Here is a 21,499-nt window from a genome sequence, read left to right as displayed (position 1 = left end):
AATCTCTTTTCTCACAACAGGATAATCACTATTCTTGCTATGCAGTTCCCTTTGGTTTATGTGTTACATCATAACAATGTCGATGTTTCTTAGTTTAGTACTCTATCGTGTAATTGTACCGTTTCTGGCACAGTCAAGTTTAACCTCCGCTCATAATCTGAAAGGTCGTTAATACCTAAATGAGAGACAGGAAGTTGCATTTTGCTTCCTGCTGCAAAATTCATAAAAACATTCGGTCTGTGGCCTTAGCAACACAGTGCCAATGTTTTGCCACGCGGATATGATTGAAAACCTTCTCTGGTAAGCCATAAGTTTATTTCTGCTGTTACTGCAAATCTGAAAGCGTTTAAAACTACTAAGTTTCCAGAATCAGCCTCTGCGCTCGGATACAATCTCCCGTATTTCAGATAGTTCAAAAATGGCTCTGAGCACTATGGGACTTAACTGCTGTGGTCATCAGTCCCCTATAACATAGAACTACTTAAACCTGACTAACCTAAGGACATCACACACATCCATGCCCGAGGCAGGATTCGAACCTGCGACCGTGAGAGCGGAGGTTCAAATCCCCTCTGTCATGCAGATTTAGGCTGACGGTGATTTCCCTGAGTCGTTCAAGGCGAATACTGGGAATTCTTTGAAAGGGCACAGCCGATTTCCTCCTTGGATTCTACTTACTGTTAAGACTATAATTCAATATCAGAACTGCGTGATTCGGTAAAAATTCTCTGTTGTCAGATGTAGCTCTCTTTACTGTAATTCCGTATGGTACCTTAGGTTGCCCACAATGAAATTTTTTTTTACACACGTGTTATTGGCGCACGCTACAGATTCATAAAAATAGTTATGTTATAAGTATCTACTTTTTTGCAAGAGATACTGCCACTGGCCCAGATCATTTGGAATTTGTCGGAAGAGACGTTTAACAGTGTACTCCTGTCTCTCCAAATAAGCAAGTTTCAGATTTCATCTGTTGTTCACTACTTTACCTTTTACTCTAAATAGCTTTTACATAACTTTAGTTATGGTATCGCTACAGCAATTTCTCAACCTGTTCTTCCGTTTTTGCAGAAATGCGTGTCGCAGCGCACGTGGTTCTCGTCCTGTTCGCCGTGGCTCTGCAAGCCAGCGCTAAGGATGATGACATCGACTTGGACACGGTAAGATTAACCGTGTCTTCTTTAAGAAGAGGCTAGCAGTGCTGCAGAGTGGCGAGTAAAGAAATATTTGACTTTATATTAAGCTGAGCATGGTTCTGTATCTTAAGCTGAGATACGACATATCTTAGAAATTAGTGTTCTTGAGAAAAATGTCCCTTTCCTACTGATGTTTCGAGACGGTGTAAATCCTAGGTTTGGACAAAAGGGAATAATTTCGCAGACTGTGACATCTGTCTGCGAGACGGACTCTTTTGACCCTCAGCGGTGTAACATCAGTGAACGAGAGATCCGGCGCAACTGTTAAGACAATGCATCGGTATCGGCAGCAATGCGTCCTTTATGCTGACTTACATTATCCTTAAATCGCTTCAGTATCCTTGTCCAATCGTAGGTCGTACTCCGTCTAGAAGTCTAAGAAACGCTATACTGCAACATTCCTTCAATTTCACCCTTAGCCACGTCAATAACTTCTTTAACTTCATACATCTACATCTACACTGTAGAAGTCATTATAAAGCTCGTGAACGAGAATTCGTTTCATTGTATCACATATTGAAGTATCTTCCCAGTCCCGCTGAAGTGTCGAACGTGGGAAGAATGGGTGTCTGTGCCTCAATGCGATCTACGGAGCGCTAAAGCGGCTTCGTGGTTTCCGTGCTGAAGACATTATGACTGGACTGTTTGAATAAGTTCTCGCGGTAAGCGCAGCGCATTTCTATCACACCCCTGTAGTTAAGACTTTCCACCATTCCTACAGCATTCTCTCACCAGTCAATCAAGTGACTGACTATTCACGCCTCTCTTGTTTGTATCCGCTGTATTAGGGATGGCAGTTGCTGAAACTAATGGTCTTCGGTTATGTTGTTTTCTTTTTCAACTCCAGTTTAACCGAACTATTAAAACGCTCAAAATAACCGATTTATGAAATAACAGTTTTTTTTGTTTTTTATTCCTATTACTTCCTGTAATAAAAGTAGAAATCGAAAAAAAAGATTGAAAAATTTTGACTCTCTCGGTTTCACGACACATATCCAAAAATTTTAATTAAATAGGCAAATAGAAGAAAAATTAGTCCGTCCACCGTTCGCTGTTTTTCTCGTAAAGTGATAAGTCTTTGACTACTACAAAAAATCACCAGTATTCTCCTATTGACTCAATTTTTTTTTAAATATTGCTCGAAAATCATGCTGTAACCGAGGATCATGTCAGTATTTCGACTAGTCGGTGCTAAAGAGTGAAAACTGACGTTGAATAACTATATTTTCCGTGGTGATTTATCCGTTTTCAAGGCTACAAGCAGATAAAGGCAAGTTATGTACACACCAAGCAGCAGACCAGCTCCTTTCTGTTTCTATTATAAACTATGAATGAACTGTTAAGTTTTAGATTTTCATCTTACACTGTGTCAAGTTGGTTGTGGCTCCTCCAGCTTTTAATATTTGAAATCAAGTGAAGCATTGTACTTCATTGGTACCGCATACTACAGAAAATTACCTCCAGACTAGGTAGAGTGCCGTCCGTAATATAGCTGGTGTCCGACGACAGCCAGAAGCTACCATACAGACCGCAGGGGGCAAGCCTTGTTCAATGCAAGTACGCGCATACCACCTAATAGGGCACGCCACATGGTAACATGTAAATTATTGTCTCGGCACTGCTTTACCAATCCTTATATCACGTGTTTGTTGCTCGTTTCTGTCGGAATTGGTTATTAAAATAACAATGTTCGCTTTCCCCAATTCTATAATGATTTCAAAGCAATGCAAATTTTACGAACAGAAATGTTCATTAAAAAAGGTTTATTTGAATACCAATATTATTGCTGCTATGGATAATCGATATTTCGTTTTTCTTTACCTGGTTATTAGTAAAAATAAAAACACCTTTTAGAACCGAGACCAATCAAATACGGAAAATACCGGATTTCTTGAACTAAAATACCGGTCTAACGAGTCTGTTTTACCCATCCTTACGCTGTAGGCTATGTATCCTATTAGCCTGACCTGATATGGATCCAACTTGTTTGAACAGTATTTCAGAAAGCGACGATCGCCCGCCCACGTAGCCATGCGGTCTAACGCGCTGCTTCCCGAGTGGAAAGGCGTGCCGGTCCCCGGCACGAATCCGCCTGGCTTTATTGTCGAGGTCCGGTGCGCCGGCCAGCCTGTGGATGTTTTTTTTAAGGCGGTTTTCCATCTGCCTCGGCGAATGCTGGGCTGGTTCCCCTTATTCCGCCTCAGTTACACTATGTCGGCAATTGCTGCTCGCAAACACTGTCCCCTCTTACGTGTACACCAGCGTTATTCTACCACACAAACATATTTTGGGATTACACTCGAGCCAGCTGGTGTGGCAGAGTGGTTCTAGGCGCTTCAGTCTGGAACCTCGCGACCGCTACGGTCGCAGGTTCGAAACTGCCTCGGGGATGGATGTGTGTGATGTCCTTAGCATAGTTAGGTTTAAGAAGTTCTAAGTTCTAGGGGACTGATGACCTCAGATGTTAAGTCCCATAGTGCTCAGAGCCATTTGCGCCATTTTCGGTTACACTTGTCTGGTATGAGATATTCCCGCGGGCCCCCACTGGGGGCCGAACTGCGCAATATCCCTGGGTTCAGTGTGGCGGCGGTGGGGTTGGTGTACCGCTGTGGCCTGTTGTGGGGTTGTGAACCACTGAGGGCTACGGCGGGACGAAGCCTCTCCGTCATTTCTAGGTGCCCGATTCAATACACACAATACACAAGCGACGATTAAGTTGTTTTAATACAACATCATTCGTAGGCAAATTGCTATTTTCCTATTTTCTTTGTCTATAACTGAATTTATGTTACCATTCCAAGTCACATCCAAACGCAAGGATACTTGGCAGGTGTGTGTAGGACGTGACTGACATTATTTATGACTAAACAGTAGTGAAAGGTAACTACGCGTTTTACGTATTGAGAACTTCACTACTTGACGTCAACTCATCTTACTGCTCTGGTTCCATACAACCGACTGTCACATACACACCGCTTCACTGCTATGAATTACGTCAGCGCGGAGGGTCACGTGACCACCTGATACCAATTCCACGTCATCCATAGCGCTCTAAATCTACCAGCGTGCTCTTTCAAGGGAGCTTACACACACACTAGTTGGTTACAGAGTATAACCATCATATTCATATGAAACTGTACTAATAAAATGAACTTATCATTAACTCCGAGATTTGAGCAATACCGCGCTCCATGTTTATTTTCACGTGTTTTAATTATTTCGATAAGCAAGGATTCGCAATAAAGTATACCTAGGAAGCTTTCATAATTTTCGATTACAAACAGAGAAACTGTACGATGAATTTTGAAACTTTCGATCGACAAAAAACTTGCAAAATCTACTTCGTCATGGAGGTTTCGTATAGCCAGACAATTATTTTACTGTGCCTACCGATCTCAGATGTTATCAAAGATAGGTGTCGCCGAGCGGTCTAAGGCGCTGCAGTCCTAGACTGTGAGGTTCGAGTCCTCCCTCGGGCATGGGTGTGTGTGTTTGTCCTTAGAATAATTTAGGTTAAGTAGTACGTAAGCTTAGGGACTGATGACCTTAGCAGTTAAGTCCCATAAGATTTCACTTACATTTGAACAAACATACGTGTCACTATCTGCCCTGCGAAAAACAAAGTTGGCATTTCTCTTCATTAAAGCCGGAGTTGCTTGAGAAGTACGGGTACCCGTGTGAAGAACACGTCGTGGAGACTGAGGATGGCTACATTCTGCGGATGTTCAGGATCCCCTACGGCAAGGCCTCGCCTCTCGTCCCGGGACAACGCAAGCCCGCAGTGTTGGTGCAGCACGGCCTCATGAACAGCGCAGACGACTGGGTCATCATGGGGCCCAACGGCTCCCTGGGTGAGTGACCTTACTGGTTCTATTTGAGGTTCATTTCACGCCACATTCATTTTCGCAGTAGTAGTACCAGCAATTTCGATCATTTTACATTATTTTAGCCGGATGAATTCAGTGACAAACATATTGTATATACTTGACGTGTACATACACATTTTGTTTAGCTGTTGACTGATTCATCTGATTCAGGGTGTGCAGCCGCAAATACTCAATTTCTTCTACTGATATTACGGATGTATACCTTTAGAATCAGCTGCAGACAGAGGTTGCAGCACTCGCACCACTCGTACTTTAAAAGCGAGAACCACGTAGCCATGTTTGTGGCCACAGAATGCAGCACTGCAAGTGTCCTGTCAGTGAACTTCGAAATCGGGACAATATTGCACCATAATCTGTATTCCTCCTTTGGCGAAATACGAATACTATAGTATAGTCTTTTTCATTTATATTTTATGAGCTGGTCTGATAATTACGTATATTTATTTGCATAATCCAATACAGCAATTTTGACCGTATGATTATTATCAAGTGGCAACTGTGTTCCCGATTACGACCTTCTTGTGTTTATTGCACTCTTTGAATTACATTGTAAATACAGAGTTCCCCAGAAAAATGTATGCACTCTTTGTCAGGCTCTATCGAGATATCGATATTGTCGTTTGATTTGAGTTACGTGTACGTTGTAGTATGATCTTTGGTTCAACAGATGTTAGTTCTTCCATCTCGGTATTGAGAAAACAAGATGGGTGGAGCACGCTTGACACTCGAGCAACGGGAATGCACTGTAAAGTCGTTTTTCAAGTTTGATAATGCCGTTGAAGTGCAACGTCAGTGGAGGCGCGTGTTTGAAACAGAACCGCCAACCCGACTAACAATTAAACGCATCATTGACAAGTTTGAATTGCATGGAACGATTTGTGATATCCACAGAGGAAGATCAGGAAGACAGTGTACAGGTACAAGTCCTACTTCGTCGGCTCTCGTGTTTGAAATGTTTGTTAATTCTTCACAGAAGTCTGTTATGCAATGTGCACGTGAAGAGGGGGTTAGCAGTACATGTGTATGAAGAAATCTGAAAGCTGGAAAGTGGCAAGTTAACATTCCACGATTACTGCACGCGATTAATGATGACGATCCTGTTCACCGAATGCAATTTTGCGAATAGTATCAGCAAATGGGAACTGATGCCGACCAATTTGTGATGAAGTAAGTGTGGAGTGACGAGGCACAATTTAAACTTATTGGAACCATGAATCGGCATAGCCGGACTTTGTGGCCGAGCGGTTCTAGGCGCTTCAGTCCAGAACCGTGCTGCTGCTACGGTCGCAGCTTCGAATCCTGCCTCGGGCATGGATGTGCGTCATGTTCTTAGGTTAGTTAGGTTTAAGTAGTTCTAAGTCTATGGGACTGATGACCTCAGATGTTAAGTCTCATAGTGTTTAACGCCATTTGAACCTTTTTTTTAAATCGGCATAACAGTGTGTGCTGGGCACCTGAAAATTTTCATGTTTATGTGGATAAAGCGGTCAATATACCAGGGGCTCATGTGTGGTGTGGACTATCATCTGAGTGTTTAGTAGGACCCTTTTTCTTGGATGCTAAAGTCACTGGAGAAGTGTACCTGGAAATGTTACCCACATCAATTTTGCCAGATATACATGCGCTTTATAGAGCTGATGTAGAGTTCTTCTACCAACAGGCCTGGGTGCCACCACACTACCACGTAGCCAAACGAGCCTTCCTGGATGACAGTTTTCGGAACACTGTATTGGACGAACACGGCCGATGAAGTTCCCTCCGCGTTCGCCAGATCTAACACCTATGGACTTCTACTTGTAAGGAATTGTGAAAGATAACGTCTATCGACATAAACTACGCACGCTGGAGGAACTTCGCCAGGAGATTACAGCGATATGTGCTGCGATCTCCCCTGTAACAATGACTGACGTAGTTGCGGCGACCGCTCGTCGTTCTGTGTATAGCCGCCAATTCTGAACATTTTGAACATTTAAAGTAACCATGTGCTAAACTGAAGGTTGTGCAACATTAAGTAAATCTACCGTCACGAAGACGTTGCGCCCCCTTGTGCAATATTTACGCAACAATAGAGCTACAACTCCACTGGCAGTCTTCAATCTTACTTTCAGTACATTCCTCAGCAATTTCTGAGTAAATATCTACAGTAAATAGTTTCGTGAAAGGCGGTATCGTTAACTCCTTGTTTCCATAGTCATGGAATTCCATAAAACGAATAACTTTGCTGTTTAAAACAAAACGTATCGTGAAGGAACTTATGAGTATAGACCGAAGAGAAAAGTATATGTTCGTAAGCTTCCACGGCCAGTATGAATTTGAATAAAATGTTTTTAGGCATTAGACCACGTGATTTTGAGACTGAAAAAAAAAAGTTATAACCGACGTTTAGATCGTCTTTACAGTGACGATCTTCAGGGCAACTGAAGAGAATTGTTGGAAAGGTTTCAATAGTTGTTTTAGTTTCAGGATGACACAGCCTAATATCCAAATGATTTTAATCACTTAGAGGTCAATACCTGTGCCTCTTTCTTCTCCAGACTCCTTTTATAGGACGACTGTGTATCTGATGCTACTGAATCAGACAAAACAGAAGCTCAGCAACTGAGACAGCCGTGTGTGTAATAAAACAGTGTTGATCCTTTAAACGTGCAATTACGTTCCAAATATGTGGCTACATAACAAAAGGAAGCTGTAATCGTTCTGTAATTCTTCCTAAAAGTTCGGAAACACCAATACGTTTCAAGAATGACGAAAGATAAGCAACCTCTGTGACAGGCGCCACAAAGATTTATTTACAGTTTTCTGAGTTTATAATACTCGAAAATCGACCAGTGACTTATAGACTGTAAAGTTCGCTTTCCGTTTCACAGATATAACAATTGAAATGTAGCCTTCATATACAGCGGTGTACATCGAGTTCATATTGCAACAATTATGGTTTTCTCGTTTCAGCATACATTCTGGCTGACGAAGGGTACGACGTTTGGCTCGGCAACATCCGTGGAAACTGGTACTCACAGAGACATCGTACCCTATCTCCAGAACAGAACAAATTCTGGAATTTCAGGTACGGTTACACATAAAACTAGCTGTGAATCAAAGTAATTAACATCATCCTGCACTGAAGATAGGATGACGCTAGAGAATCTACAGCCGGCCGCGGTGGTCGTGCGGTTCTAGGCACTCCAGTCCGGAGCTGCGCTGCTGCTACGGTCGCAGGTTCGAATCCTGCCTCGGGCATGGGTGTGTGTGATGTCCTTAGGTTATTAGGTTTAAGTAGTTCTAAGTCCTAGGGGACTGATGACCACAGCAGTTGAGTCCCATAGTGCTCAGAGCCATTTTTTAGAGAATCTACAAGTTGACAAATCGGTCCACCAATAAGATCTGGGAACTTTTTAGCTTAGCATCATTTGATGGAGAAAATGTTTTGTTCTACCCGAAAGCACGATCCTATCTTTCTGTTTACTGGAAAATACAATGACAGTAATTATAATGTATGTAGTTAAAGACGATATTTTATTTTCACTCTTTTAAAAATTGTTATTTGATACACCAACTAGGACTTCTACATCAATAAGTTCTGAACTTGTTCGATCTATTCTTATTAACTAAAATTTTGTTCGGAGCTTTTCAAGAGTGAAAAACTAAACTCAAACGTATTTCCTCATTTATTTCCTCACTGATACCTTCGCGTAATTAAACCATAGTTTTAAACCAGAAAGCAGTGTGATAGGTAACGAGGATACTACGCATTATATAAAACTGCGAACGTATATAATCGCGATTTACAAAACAGCCCCAACCATTCTGCTCAGTTTTCGACAGCTACCAGTCGGTATTACCTCAAGGGCCACGACACTGCCGCTTCAAATTTTTCTGATGGTAGTCTATTGACCGTAACTGCTCACAACAGAAAATAAACGTGACTCAGACTTTCCTTTACAATTAATATATTACAATCGCTGCAGTTCCGCATCATTCTTCTAAATGTATTGCGTATATAATCTCGTAATGTCTACACTTCAGACGACACTAATGATTTTATGGGCAACGCTAGTCGTCGATTAGGTAACAATCGAAAAAACTGGCCATGTCAAGTTCTTAACAAGCCGCTGATTGTCGGATGGGTGAGAAGTGAATAGCGAGTGCTAGCAGGAAAATTTGAAGTGTGTAAATGCAACACAGAAGAATACTTGCCAAAAGATTAGGAGTGACAGAATAACAAGCTTCTACTTAACAATGGACTCCCCATACAACAGTGACCAACCACATGTCAATCCAACAGACGAAGAAGTCGCAATTTAGCCTATAGTAACGTCTACTGCTCTAACGAAAAAGAATAAGTATGTAAAGAATACGAATATGTTTACATTATTTTAACTTACCCGGACAGAAACACGGTAGTTTTTTCCTTAAGCCAGAAGATACGAAGCGAGCTAATCGAGAGACATATTTGTCCTACAGGTTTTTGATTTATTTACGTTTTCAGGTACTTCCACAGGCGTTTCAGTTAAGCTTAAAAGTGTCGTTTAGTCGCTTTTACTTTACTGAATCAAGATTCGAAAGGACTACCGCGCTCCTGAGATAGTTGAAAGATCCTTATTGAAGTGAGTTATGCAACACCGCAGTCATATATCCGTTAATTCTCGGTGCATTTTATGAGTATACTTAATTTATCGTCTGGTATGTTCAGGTTTTGATAATCGTCTAATGACCATCACAGCAGCACAAGCTTACGCAATGCCTGTTACCTACATTTCGGCAACTCATTGAAGTGCACTTAACGCTGCCTGTATTACAAACTTTTTCGGACTGTGTCACTAAATTTTGTGGGTGATTATTATTCACTTGCTCGTTGATTTTCCTTTGAATATTTTCCGAGGAGCGAAAGGAATGTTGTTTGTTCATCGCCGTCATTGCCCTTTTTTCTGTTTTTAGCTGGCACGAACATGGTATTTATGACATGCCGGCACAAATAGACCATGTCTTAAACATGACTGGGCACCAGCAGATCTATTATGTGGGACATTCCATGGGGACGACAATGTTCTACGTCGGAATGTCAATGAAGCCTGAGTATAACAAAAAGATTCGTGCCATGTTCAGCTTGGCGCCAATTGCTTACATGAACCATATGATCAGCCCACTGTTCCAACTCTTGGCACCTTTTACAACGTCCGCGCAGGTAAGAGCTTATTTAAACCCTCAATTACATTTTATGTGCATACACACTTGTAACATGAAATATAAAATCTTCACTTGCCACTTCTTGTAGAAAAGGGCATTTGTTTATATACTATATTTATTGTTTATCTCTTTTATTACGTTTGGTCTTTAATAAAATTAAGTGCCTGCTGTCTGATAAGAATGCGGAACAATGTAGGAAACGAAAATCTTTTTTGCATTAGTTACATTGCTTAAAAGATGAGTTCCTGTTCAGACCTGCCTGTGTAAACACTTAAATGGCTTCGGTAATGTGAGAACAGTGTTCTTACTTTATTATCCAGTCGCCTTGAAATGTTCATACATTCACCCTTCGAAGTTTTTTGGATTTAGTGCATCATTTGTGAGCCGTTACTACGGTTATTTGGAGAACAAATTGTAATGACTCTAAGCAGCTTATCAATATAACGACGGGTCATCACCTTGGCGAAGTAAAATCCACTCCTAATTTCGAAAAGAAGATAATTATAATCTCTACCAAAATAATTTTTATTAACTTCTTATGGTTGGGATTCACAGTCATATAATATTTCTTAAAAGACTTCATAGTAGCCGTTGACTGTATGAAACTTTTGTTATCACGATTGCAATTTCGGCCTTAGGGCCATTTTCAAGTAACACTGCAGAAGTTACCCAGACACAAAAAATACAGAAATGAAGCACAGGGTGTTTATACATAATTAAATTATATTTTTATAGTTTTTATAATTACGTTACTATCTTAATGAAATGTTTGTTTAATTATGTATACACACCCTGTGCTTAATTTTTGTATTTTTTGTGTGTAGGTGACTTTTGCAGTGTTACTTGAAAATGGCCCTAAGGCCTAAATTGCAGTCGTAATAATAAATATTTTATACAGTCAACGGCGACTATGATGTCTTTTAAGAAAAATTATTTTTTTCATAGAAACACTAACTGCGAAACGGCAACTTGAGAACAGAACTGACAACAGAACTGCTATTTTGCAATATTTTCATTGTATTTATCTCGTTATCTATAAAGACGATGGCCACATCTATTTTTTTACTATTCACAGTAGTAGTGCGTGCAAGTTTTAGAAGTATTAGTAACAACAGTTGTAATCAAACTAACTAGCTGTGTAGAGGCGAAACAGGCCAGTAAGTCCAATTCTTGAAGTCTATGATGATGACGATGATGATGATGATTATGTGGCGATGATCTCTATATGGATTTCATTTTCATATGCAAATACATTAAACTGAAAAAAATAGCAATCATTCGAGATATAGTCAATTAATATTCTGCGTCACAGAGACGTGTAACCCATTATTTACACATAATTTCATGACTGAACAATACTAATTACGGAGCTGTGGGGTGCTAGAGTAAGATAATCAGTAATTTCACAAAAATGGGCTTCAGTAATATCTGTACATCAGGTAACTATTTGGGAGTGGTGGAATTGCAGTAATAGTATAACCAGTCTGGTCAGTAAAGTTCAGCGACCGCATTAACATTAAGCAAACAATATTTCATGGAAACCTGATTAATAGACTTGCGTAACATTATATTGCCAAATTATAAGCGGGCAAATTTTATTAGTTAACAGTACGACCATAATTTTTTGACGGTTAAAATTTAAATAATCCATAAATATAAATATTCTTAAAATTATCTTAGGTGCATAACCGACAATTGCTCATTTTTCTGGCTGCAAATAACTAAAATATTCATCTGTATTTGTGTACCTTGGTTACAGGTGCTTATGGATCTAATTGGAGCTAGCAAATTTACTCCTAGCCAAGAGATGATCAGGCTTATTCAGCCAAAGATCTGCAAAGAAAAAGCAATTACAGAACCAATGTGTACCAATGTAGTATTTCTCATTTGTGGCTTTGATAAGGAACAGATCGTTAAGGTAAGTTGTTGGTATTCGTTTCTCGGAAAATAACTGAACTAGGTGCAATATGAAGCTACGATGTCTATAGCTGCTATTTAACTTTTCTGAAATTTACTGTCTCGAGCGTCCCTTTGAACTCTTCTTCCTCCCGTGTATCACTGTACTCTTGACACTCATTTCCTAAACTGTCAATCTGAAATTATTTTAATTCCGCTGTAATACTCCTTGTGTTTCGCAGGTCATCTTTCAAGCTTGTTCCTATATGATATAGCGCTTCCGGCAAAGATACGCTACACGTTACCCTCGCGTTCGCTGATTTGGCTTCACGGAGATTTTTTCCACTTGCATAAACGTTTTGTGAGTCTTATGTAGTCTAAACATTCCATAGTACATCCACTGGTCCCTCGTTGCTTCATGCTTGCATTACTTCTAAATTTATGTGCCGACGTAATTCTCCTGTGTGTTCATATGCGCGTTTTTTGTTTCATCACCGACAGGCAACGTGACCTTACTAACTGATGTACGCTAAATATTGCACCGTGGTAAGAATTAATTAATACGTCAAGTAAATGACAAAAGATAAGTTTTTTTAATTCGTTCTTATGAAACACACTTTTATATGCTTCCACCGCAGTATGATTGGCGTCAGATGTCCGGAATTATGCTCCAGCCTGTTCAGAATTCATCAGTCATCTCTTCTCTCATTAGTTCATGTATTACATTACACAGTCTCCCCTAATCCAACTTTTACACACGTTGTTGCCAGCATAACTTATTTCTAGAAACCTGGTTTGACAATGGTTTCTGATTTAGCTCTTCTCTTAGGCACCCATCTGTGAGGTGACCGGAAAGACCACTTACTTTACGCGGTCAGGCCCAGAGAACCGCATACAGCTACAAGACTCCTCTTCCATTGATTTTTGTGTTATGCCTTCTCTAGTCGGTCACTGTCTTGTATACGCATGGGTCCTGCTCATCACCAGATACTCTTCTTCGACTGATCCACAAGGAGGCTGATTCTGTTCCCTGCCGCCTCCATGCTGTCGCTTATCAGCTTCAGTTCTTCCTTAGATCTGGACAACAGGGACATATCGTCGACAAATGTGAGGTGTGTGATTTTCTCATCCTTTACCTCGATCCGCTCGAAGTTCTTATGGAAAGCTTCTCTCATTACGAGCGCCAGACTGAACAATATCGGGGACACACCACTCTGTGTTTATGTAAAAGCTCTCCGTGACTTGGTTCCCGAGCTCCACTTTGCCTCTCGAACCAGTGAGACGAGCTCGAACTAGGCTGACGAGTTTCTTTGGTATTTCAGATTCGGTCAGGCAATACACAAGGTTCTCTCGGTGGATGCAGTCATATGCCTTCTTAAAATTTATGAAGAGTACTTTTAGGTCTTCATCATATTCCAATACCTTTTCAGTGAGGTGTCGCAGTACACAGATGTTGTCGACAGTCGAGCGGCCCTTTCTGAAATCCCCTTTATTTTCACCGATAATCTCTTCTGGATTCTACCCCTACACAGTTCGACAAGATATTATAACAGAAGTTCAGGAGTGCGATTCGTCTATAGCTGGTGCGGTCCATTTTGTCACCTTTATTGCATATAGAGCAGATGACTACTGTCTTCGAATCTTCTGAGATTTCCTCCAAAATCCAGATCCTCATGATTAGTTGGTGAATTTTCTTCTGGAGTCTCTCTCCTCCATATTGAATGACTTCTACCTGGATTTCATCTTCTCCTGGACTTTTGTTCTTCTTCCGCTTCATTATCTCGATCTTTACTTCCTCACATGTATGTGGTGGATAATCTAGTTACCGCAGTTGAGGAGCTGCGTGAAGTGTTGTTTCCATCTCTCCAGCATTGTTGAACTCATTGATGTGTTGTCGTTGTTATAGTTGTTGTTATGATATTCAGTCCGAAGAATGGTTTGATGCAGCTCTCCATGTTACTCTATCCTGTGCGAGCCTCTTCATCTCCGAATAACCACTGCAACCTACTTCCTTCTGAATCTGCTTACTGTATTCATCTCTGGGTCTCCCTCTACGATTTTTAGCCTCCACACTAAATTAGTACTAAATTAGTGATCCCTTGATGTCTCAGAATGTGTCCTGTCAACCGACTCCTTCATTTAGTCAAGATGTGCCACAAATTTCCCTTCTCCCCAATTCTACTCAGTTCCTTCTCATTAGTTACGTGATTGACTCATCTAATCTTCAACATCTTTCTGGAGCACCGCATTTCGAAAGCTTCTATTCTCTTTTTGTCTAAGCTGTTCATCATCCATGTTTCACTTCCATAAATGGCTACACTCCAGACAAATACTTTCAGATAAGAATACCTAACACTTAAATCTATAATCTATGTTAACAGATATCTCTTCTTCAGAAATTCTTTCCTCGCCATTGCCAGTCTACATTTTATATCCTCTCTACTTCGGCCATCATAAGTTATTTAGCAAAATTACATTAAGTGTCTCGCTTCCCAATCTAATTCCCTCAGAATCGCCTGATTTAATCCGACTACATTCCATTACCTTTGTTTTACTTTTATTGATGTTTATCTAATATCTTCCTTTCAAGACACGGTCCATTCTGTTCATCTGCTCTTCAAAGTCCTTTGCTGCCCCTTAAAATATTACAATGTTATCGGGAAAGCTTGAAGTTTTTATCTCTTTTCCCTTAACTTAAAACTTTACTGCTTGCTCAGTGTACAGATCGAATAACATTTAGCCTGCTCCGGTGGCCGAGCGGTTCTAGGCGCTTCAGTCCGGAACCGCGAGACTGCTATGGTCGCAGTTTCGAATCCTACCTCGGGCATGGATGTGTGTGATGTCCTAGGTTAGTTAGGTTTAAGTAGTTCTAAGTTCTAGTGGACTGATGACCTCAGATATTAAGTCCCATAGTGCTCAGAGCCATTTGAACCATTTGAATAACATTGAGAACAGGGTAAAACCCTGTCTCACTCTCTTCTCAATCACTGTTTCTCTATAATGCCCTTCGACTCTTCTAACTGCCGTCTGGTTTCTGTACAAGTTGAAAATAGACTTTCACCCCCTGTATTTTACTCCTAATACCTTCAGAATTGCAAAGAGCGTATTCCAGTTGACATTGTCGAAATCTTTCTCTATGTCTACAAATGCTACAAACGTAAGTTTGCCTTTCCTTAACCTAACTTCTTAGGGAAGTCGAAGGTCAGTATTGCCTCGCGTGTTCCTACATTTCTCCAGAATCTAAACAGGTCTTTCGTGAGGTCGGCTTCTGCCAGCCTTTCCATTCTTATGTAAATAATTCGAGTTAGTATTTTGCAGCCATTACTTAAGAAACTGATAGCTCGGTAATTTTTACACCTGTCAGGAACTGCTTTCTTTCGTACTGGTATTGTTACATTGTTCTTAATATCTGAGGGTATTTCACTCTCTCATACATCTCCCACGCCAGATGGAAGAGTTCGGTCATGGCTGGCACTCTCAAGGCTATCAGTAATGCTGAAGGAATATCGTCTACTCCCGGGCCCTCGTTTCGACTTTTTCAGAGCTCTGTCAAATTTTTCTCGCAGTATCATATCTCCCATCTCATCTTCATCTACGTTCTCTTCAAAAAATGTTCAAATGTGTGTGAAATCTTATGGGACTTAACTGCTAAGGTCAGCAGTCCCTAAGCTTACACACTACTTAACCTAATTTATCCTAAGGACAAACACACACACCCATGCCCGAGGAAGGACTCGAACCTCCGCCGGGACCGGCCGTACGTTCTCTTCCCGTTCTGTAATATTGCCTTCAAGTTCACCTCCCTTGCATAGACCCTCTATGTACTCCTTCCATCTGTCAGCTTTCCCTTCTTTGCTTAGACTGATTATCGATCTGAGGTGCTTGATTTTGACACAGGTGGTTCTCTTTTCCCAAAAGACCGCCTTAATTTTCCTGTAGGTGTTCTCTATCTTCTAAATCCTCATATTTGTCCTGCTTCCATTCCTGCTTAGCCATTTTGCACTTCCTGCCATTCTCATTTTTTAAATGTTTGTACTCCCATTCGCCTGCTTCATTTGCCACATTTTTATTTGTATTCCCTTTCCCCTGCCTCATTTGCTACAGTTTTAAATTTTCTCCTTTCATCAGTTTAATTCAATATCTCTTGTGTTATCCAATAATTTCTACTAGGCCTTGTCTTTTTACATATTTGGTCCAATGATTTCTTATTTTATCTGTAATCTACCCATTCGTTTTCTACTGTTTTCCTTTCCCCTCTTCTAGTCAAATGTTGCCTAATGCACCGTCTGAAGCTCTCAACAATCTCTGGTTCTTTGAACTTATGTAGGTCTCATCTTTTTAATTTCCTACCTTTTTCCTGTTTCTTCAGTGTTAATCTATAGTCCGTAACCCAAACATTATGGTCAGAGTCCACATCTGCACCTGTACATGTCTTAAAATTTAAAATCTGGTTACTAAACCTCTGTCTAACCATTATATAATTAATCTGAAATCTTCCAGTGTCTCCAGAACTTTTCTTTTATGAATCTTAAATCAAGTGAATATGGTGAGCATGGTCTTATTATTATTGTCTTGGCGGTTCTGGTATCCCCTCTTAAATAAGTTAGCTTTACGGTATATTTGTACCGCCTATTTCCTCAAGAAATCTTGTTGAGCGTCCTCTAACATTCCTTCGACGTATATTCTCTTTGCTCTCCTCAGGGTTGCTTGTTTAGGCCTCAGAATTTCTTGGAATTGTACTTTGCCTAGAGCAAAATCTGCGCCTCTTAGTCAGCTCTCCTTGTCTTCTCATCTCTAGGATAATGCCTTCATGCATTCGTCCCCAAATCAAACATTTTTGCCGCTGATCCGCTTGTTGATGTCTGCATTTGCCATCTCAGCTACTGCATCCTGGACTTCTTTCCACACTTTTTTTTTTTTTTTTTTTTTTTTTTTTTTGCGAGTCCTCGTCAAATTTGTTGGTGATGTGTCTTCTCTATAGCTTAAACCTTGTCTCACTTATTTCAAATATGACAAGTCTTCACTTCACTGTACTTGTTATATAGGGCAAACCATTCAGATATACTGCAGTTCAATAATGCAATGCAGTATACTCTTTGCTGTTTATTCTGGTCATCATGGCCCAAGATGTGTCCTTACACCTATGTTTCGTATGCCTAATAAAACATGACTGTTGTGCGCTATGTCTATGCTTCATTGTTTTCCAAGTTATCATGCTGTCCATTATCTTCATTCACACAACACGTACCTACGATCATAAACTGAAACGTAAGTTATGACTTACACACCACCTTGGTGCTACCCAGACGTAAGACATATTCAAAAACTCTTGCTCCGTTGGTGCCCTCCACATCTTGCAAAAAGGCACACGGCAGTCTACGCTAAACTCAGCACAATGTTTCGTTTGAGGGAAAAGATTAATCACTTTGGTGTGTCATCCTCATAATTTATACAACAAAAAATTGCATAATTTCTCCTTGTGTAATTAAGAAGTAAATGCTCGTTTCGCAAACCTAAGCTATGTTCGTTTTGAAATTTCCTGGCAGATTAAAATTGTTTGCCGAACCGCAACTCGAAGCTGGGGCCTTTCTGTTTCACGTGCAAGTGCACTACCAGCTGAACCATGCAAGAACTACTCACAACCCACCATCGCACTTTAATTTCCTTCGATTCTATGTAGATGGCGTGTAATGCCAGCAGCTCAAATTTCTTTCTTTACAGCAGCCACTTTTAGAACAATTTTTTTTTTTGGAGTACGACTGTGTTCGAACTATTTAGTTTTTATTTTTATTTTCCAGTGCTTTTTACGGAATGTGTACTTAATCCAAAATATTATGGCCAGCATGCAATTATAAAGCAGCTTCATGGGTACCCCAGCTGGAAAACATATCGCATCTATCTCGACAAGTTTCAGTAACATTTTCACAAAAATACCCAGCCTATAAACAAATGTTACCAATGCAAAGGCTGCAAACCACTTCTACACACGTTATCGTAGGTGTGTACCGCGCGAGCAGCAATACGAAACTTTTTTCTTCTTATTTTTCACTTACTGTGCCTGTTCCTCGTCCTGTCTTCTTCCCCTGCCGCATCCTCACGCTCCAATGTGTCCACTTCTTCCTTTATTATTTCTTCCGTCATGCCTATAACTGCCACGGTCACCAGTCTACACATTTATCAACTTTAAATCACCTATAAGACTGCACTCTCCTCAAATAAAAGTAAATGTTTTCTGGTGCAGGTACTATTGTTTTTATTCTGTCTGTCGTTCGAAATGCTATAGTACATACTGCAGTATCATCTATTGAAACTCAAGTGTCACAATAAATTTCCTAATAAAATACGGACAAGGTCTGGTTAGATTTAAGAGTAGGCCTTATGACCCAAATTTCCTGTGATAAAAAAAGTCCATAAATTTACCTTGCACATGGGAAAAGGATCAACGGTTACTGCTTTAGTACCATGTTTGGTCACCACAAATGTCAACATTCTTTTCACATGTGGAGCATTAACTGACGGCATTAATATCACTTGGATTTTTTCGTCTCTAATTACCTTGTCATCGGCAGGACTTAAAATAATAATCTTCCGTCTTGCTTCCACTTTGAAGGCAGAGACGTAACATGCCGGTCGAGTTCTTCCAATCTTATTGAAACACTTCTGTTTTTCTTCCCTTAGGAAAAGCTAGCGGCAATTTCTGCACATATCCCTGCTGGATCCTCCACCAGGCAGTTCATACATTACGCGCAAGGCATAGACAAAGGTAAGTTATTCACAAACATCACCTTTGCCGGAATGACCATGTGAGAAATAAGCTACTTTCAGAAATATATAACAATTTTGTGTTTATCACATGCATTCGCAAACTGCAAAACGATTGTACAATGGCTATACGATTTACTAGTAACGTATGAAAATTTGTGTCGGAGCTTGACTCGAAATCGGATTCCCCGCTTTACTCGGGCTGTCACCATAACGGGTTGGGCTATCTGTGAACGAATCACTGCCAGAGCCCAACTTCCATATGTCCTAGAGTCTACGTCCCATAATGCTCGCATGCAAGCCGCATGATAACCGCACAGGAAGAGACATTTTGCTGTTCAGATTGTCTTGCTTTGACATTAAATACCTTAGGGCAGTGTCTGCATTTTGCCTTGTCTGTAGAGTTCGATGCAATGTTCCTTCGGACAATAAAAACACTCTAAAATATACACACTGCCCTACTGAATTTTGTGTTTGTATGTCTGTATCGTTCAAGCAGCAATTCGAAACTAATTTTTTTTCTTTTTCATTTACTTTGTCAGTTTCCGTCTGCTATCATAGTACATCCCGTTTCACGATAATATACCGAAATTTTAGTTCACTTCCGGACTGACAATACGTACATTTATAAGAGTTACTCAGCACGCCAGCTGATACGTTACTCACATAATGTTTTGCATTTCAGGCCACTTTAGGCAGTACGACTATGGCCTCGTGGAGAATATGAGGCGCTACCGCCAACGTGTGCCACCTGATTACAAGCTTATCAACGTCAAGGCTCCGGTTTACCTTTTCTACAGCCTTAACGACTGGCTGGCAGGACCTAAGGTATGCAAAACGCTTAACTACTTTTACTATGTGCATCTACGTTTATACACTACTGACTCAATTAGTCGATTTCTTAAGCCATATTTCGCGAACTAAATTTAAATACAGTTAAAATTTTCATACATAATTTCTTCTGGATGAACTGACAGTACATTCATATTTACCGCAGCCATTTTTTGTCGTTTATGACTGAGATAGCAATGAGTTATACATCTGAAGTTAAGATCAACTTTAACTGAAAGTTTAATTTATATCACACACATGTTTAATTTAAATGATACTTACATTTCATAAAGTCGAAATATTTTTCTTCTAAGAACAGCTTCCGGTAATAGCGAATACTTCTCAGTTTACTGAAAATAGTTTAGTTGTTTCATAACATTTCAATGCCTAACACAACACTGCAATGCTTTTCTAAAATGCTGTCCGTTATTTTTCAGGACATTGATCGTTTGTACACTCAACTAGGAAATCCAAAGAAGAAGTTCAAGATTGAATACAAGAAATTTAATCATCTCGATTTCACATACGGCAAAGATGCACCTAAGTTAGTTTATAAACATGTATTGGACCTGATGCAGAAATACGAGCAAGGGGATTTGTAAACAGTAGACTTTTGCCATCAAAGCACGACAAATAGCCATTTCATTGACACACGTACAAGCAATCGCTGAGACATACCATTACCACGACTTGTATGTTTTTAGTTCTTTAAATAAATCATTTTTTTAAAAAGTTTATTAATCTTCTTTTCTACATTACTTATTAAATTAAGTATAATTATTTATCTGCAGTTAAGGCATTACAGATGTTTATCAAACTTCACCATACGATTCCAAAGTCTATGAAATGTTATATAACTATCAAAACCAACACGAACAGTTACCACATGTGAGTATGCATCATCATTTACGGTTATTTATAGTTTTCCTCAAAACACCTCAGTGGAATACGTTTAAACAATGCTGACTCGATATCATCATCTTATCCATATACAAGCAATTCAACAGATAAGATACAGAAAACGATATTGATAACGCAGCACATTGGAAATACACCCTAACTCCTGAGTAAATTTAAAATATTCACTGAGTGCACAATTACTATGGTATTTGCTGCAAAAATAAATAAATAAATAAATGAGAACCAAGATAGTGACTGGTAACAGGTTGTTGTAGCAGCTACGCAGCTTTAATTTTCTAAATTTTGGCTTAATATAATTTAAATCATGATACTGATAATGAAATTAATAAACGTGAATACACACTGAAGAGCCAAATAAACTGATACACCTGCCTAATATCGTGCAGGGCTCCCGTGAACACGCTGAAGTGCAGCAGCACGACGTGACATGGACTCGACTAATGTCTGAAGTAGTGGTGAAGGGAGCTGACACGATGAATACTGCAGGGCTGTCCATAAATCCGTAAGAGTATGACGGGGAGGAGATCTCTTGTGAACAGCACGTTGTAAGGTATCCCAGATATGGTGAATAATGTTCATGTCTGGGGAGTTTGGTGGCCAGCGGAAGTGTTCCTGGAGCAATTCTGGACGAGTGGGGTGTCGAATTGTCCTGCTGCAATTGCCCAAGTCCGTCGAAATGCATAATGGACATGAATGAACGCAGGTGATCAAACAGGGTGCTTACGTCCGTGTCATTTGTCAGAGTCGGATCTAGACCTTTCACGGGTCCCATATAGCTCCAACTGCACACGCCCCACATTACAGAGCCTTCACCAGCTTGAA

At 40.2% G+C, this 21,499-nt stretch overlaps 1 protein-coding gene across 1 annotated transcript; it reads left to right on the top strand.

The window, feature by feature from the left end:
* The first annotated feature begins 1,073 nt into the window (after positions 1-1,073).
* On the top strand, positions 1,074-20,358 carry LOC126095455 (lipase 3-like). The gene is made up of 8 exons (XM_049910247.1): positions 1,074-1,160; positions 4,843-5,047; positions 8,033-8,147; positions 10,019-10,265; positions 12,027-12,185; positions 18,842-18,926; positions 19,611-19,753; positions 20,194-20,358. The coding sequence occupies exons 1-8, from the start codon at positions 1,074-1,076 to the stop codon at positions 20,356-20,358; spliced, it is 1,206 nt and encodes a 401-aa protein (XP_049766204.1).
* The last annotated feature ends 1,141 nt before the right edge of the window (positions 20,359-21,499 follow it).

Source organism: Schistocerca cancellata, chromosome 8, assembly GCF_023864275.1.
Source record: "Schistocerca cancellata isolate TAMUIC-IGC-003103 chromosome 8, iqSchCanc2.1, whole genome shotgun sequence".
NCBI lineage: Eukaryota > Metazoa > Arthropoda > Insecta > Orthoptera > Acrididae > Schistocerca > Schistocerca cancellata.
Note: the sequence above shows the minus strand (reverse complement) of the source record. Positions and strands in the feature narration are given on the sequence as shown.

Excerpts from the sequence above, each read along its gene's own strand:
- LOC126095455 (XM_049910247.1), top strand. The coding sequence starts at position 1,074 with ATGCGTGTCGCAGCGCACGTGGTTCTCGTCCTGTTCGCCGTGGCTCTG. Across the intron at positions 5,048-8,032 it reads GGGGCCCAACGGCTCCCTGG|CATACATTCTGGCTGACGAA; the intron begins GTGAGTGACCTT and ends TTCTCGTTTCAG. Across the intron at positions 8,148-10,018 it reads AACAAATTCTGGAATTTCAG|CTGGCACGAACATGGTATTT; the intron begins GTACGGTTACAC and ends TTCTGTTTTTAG.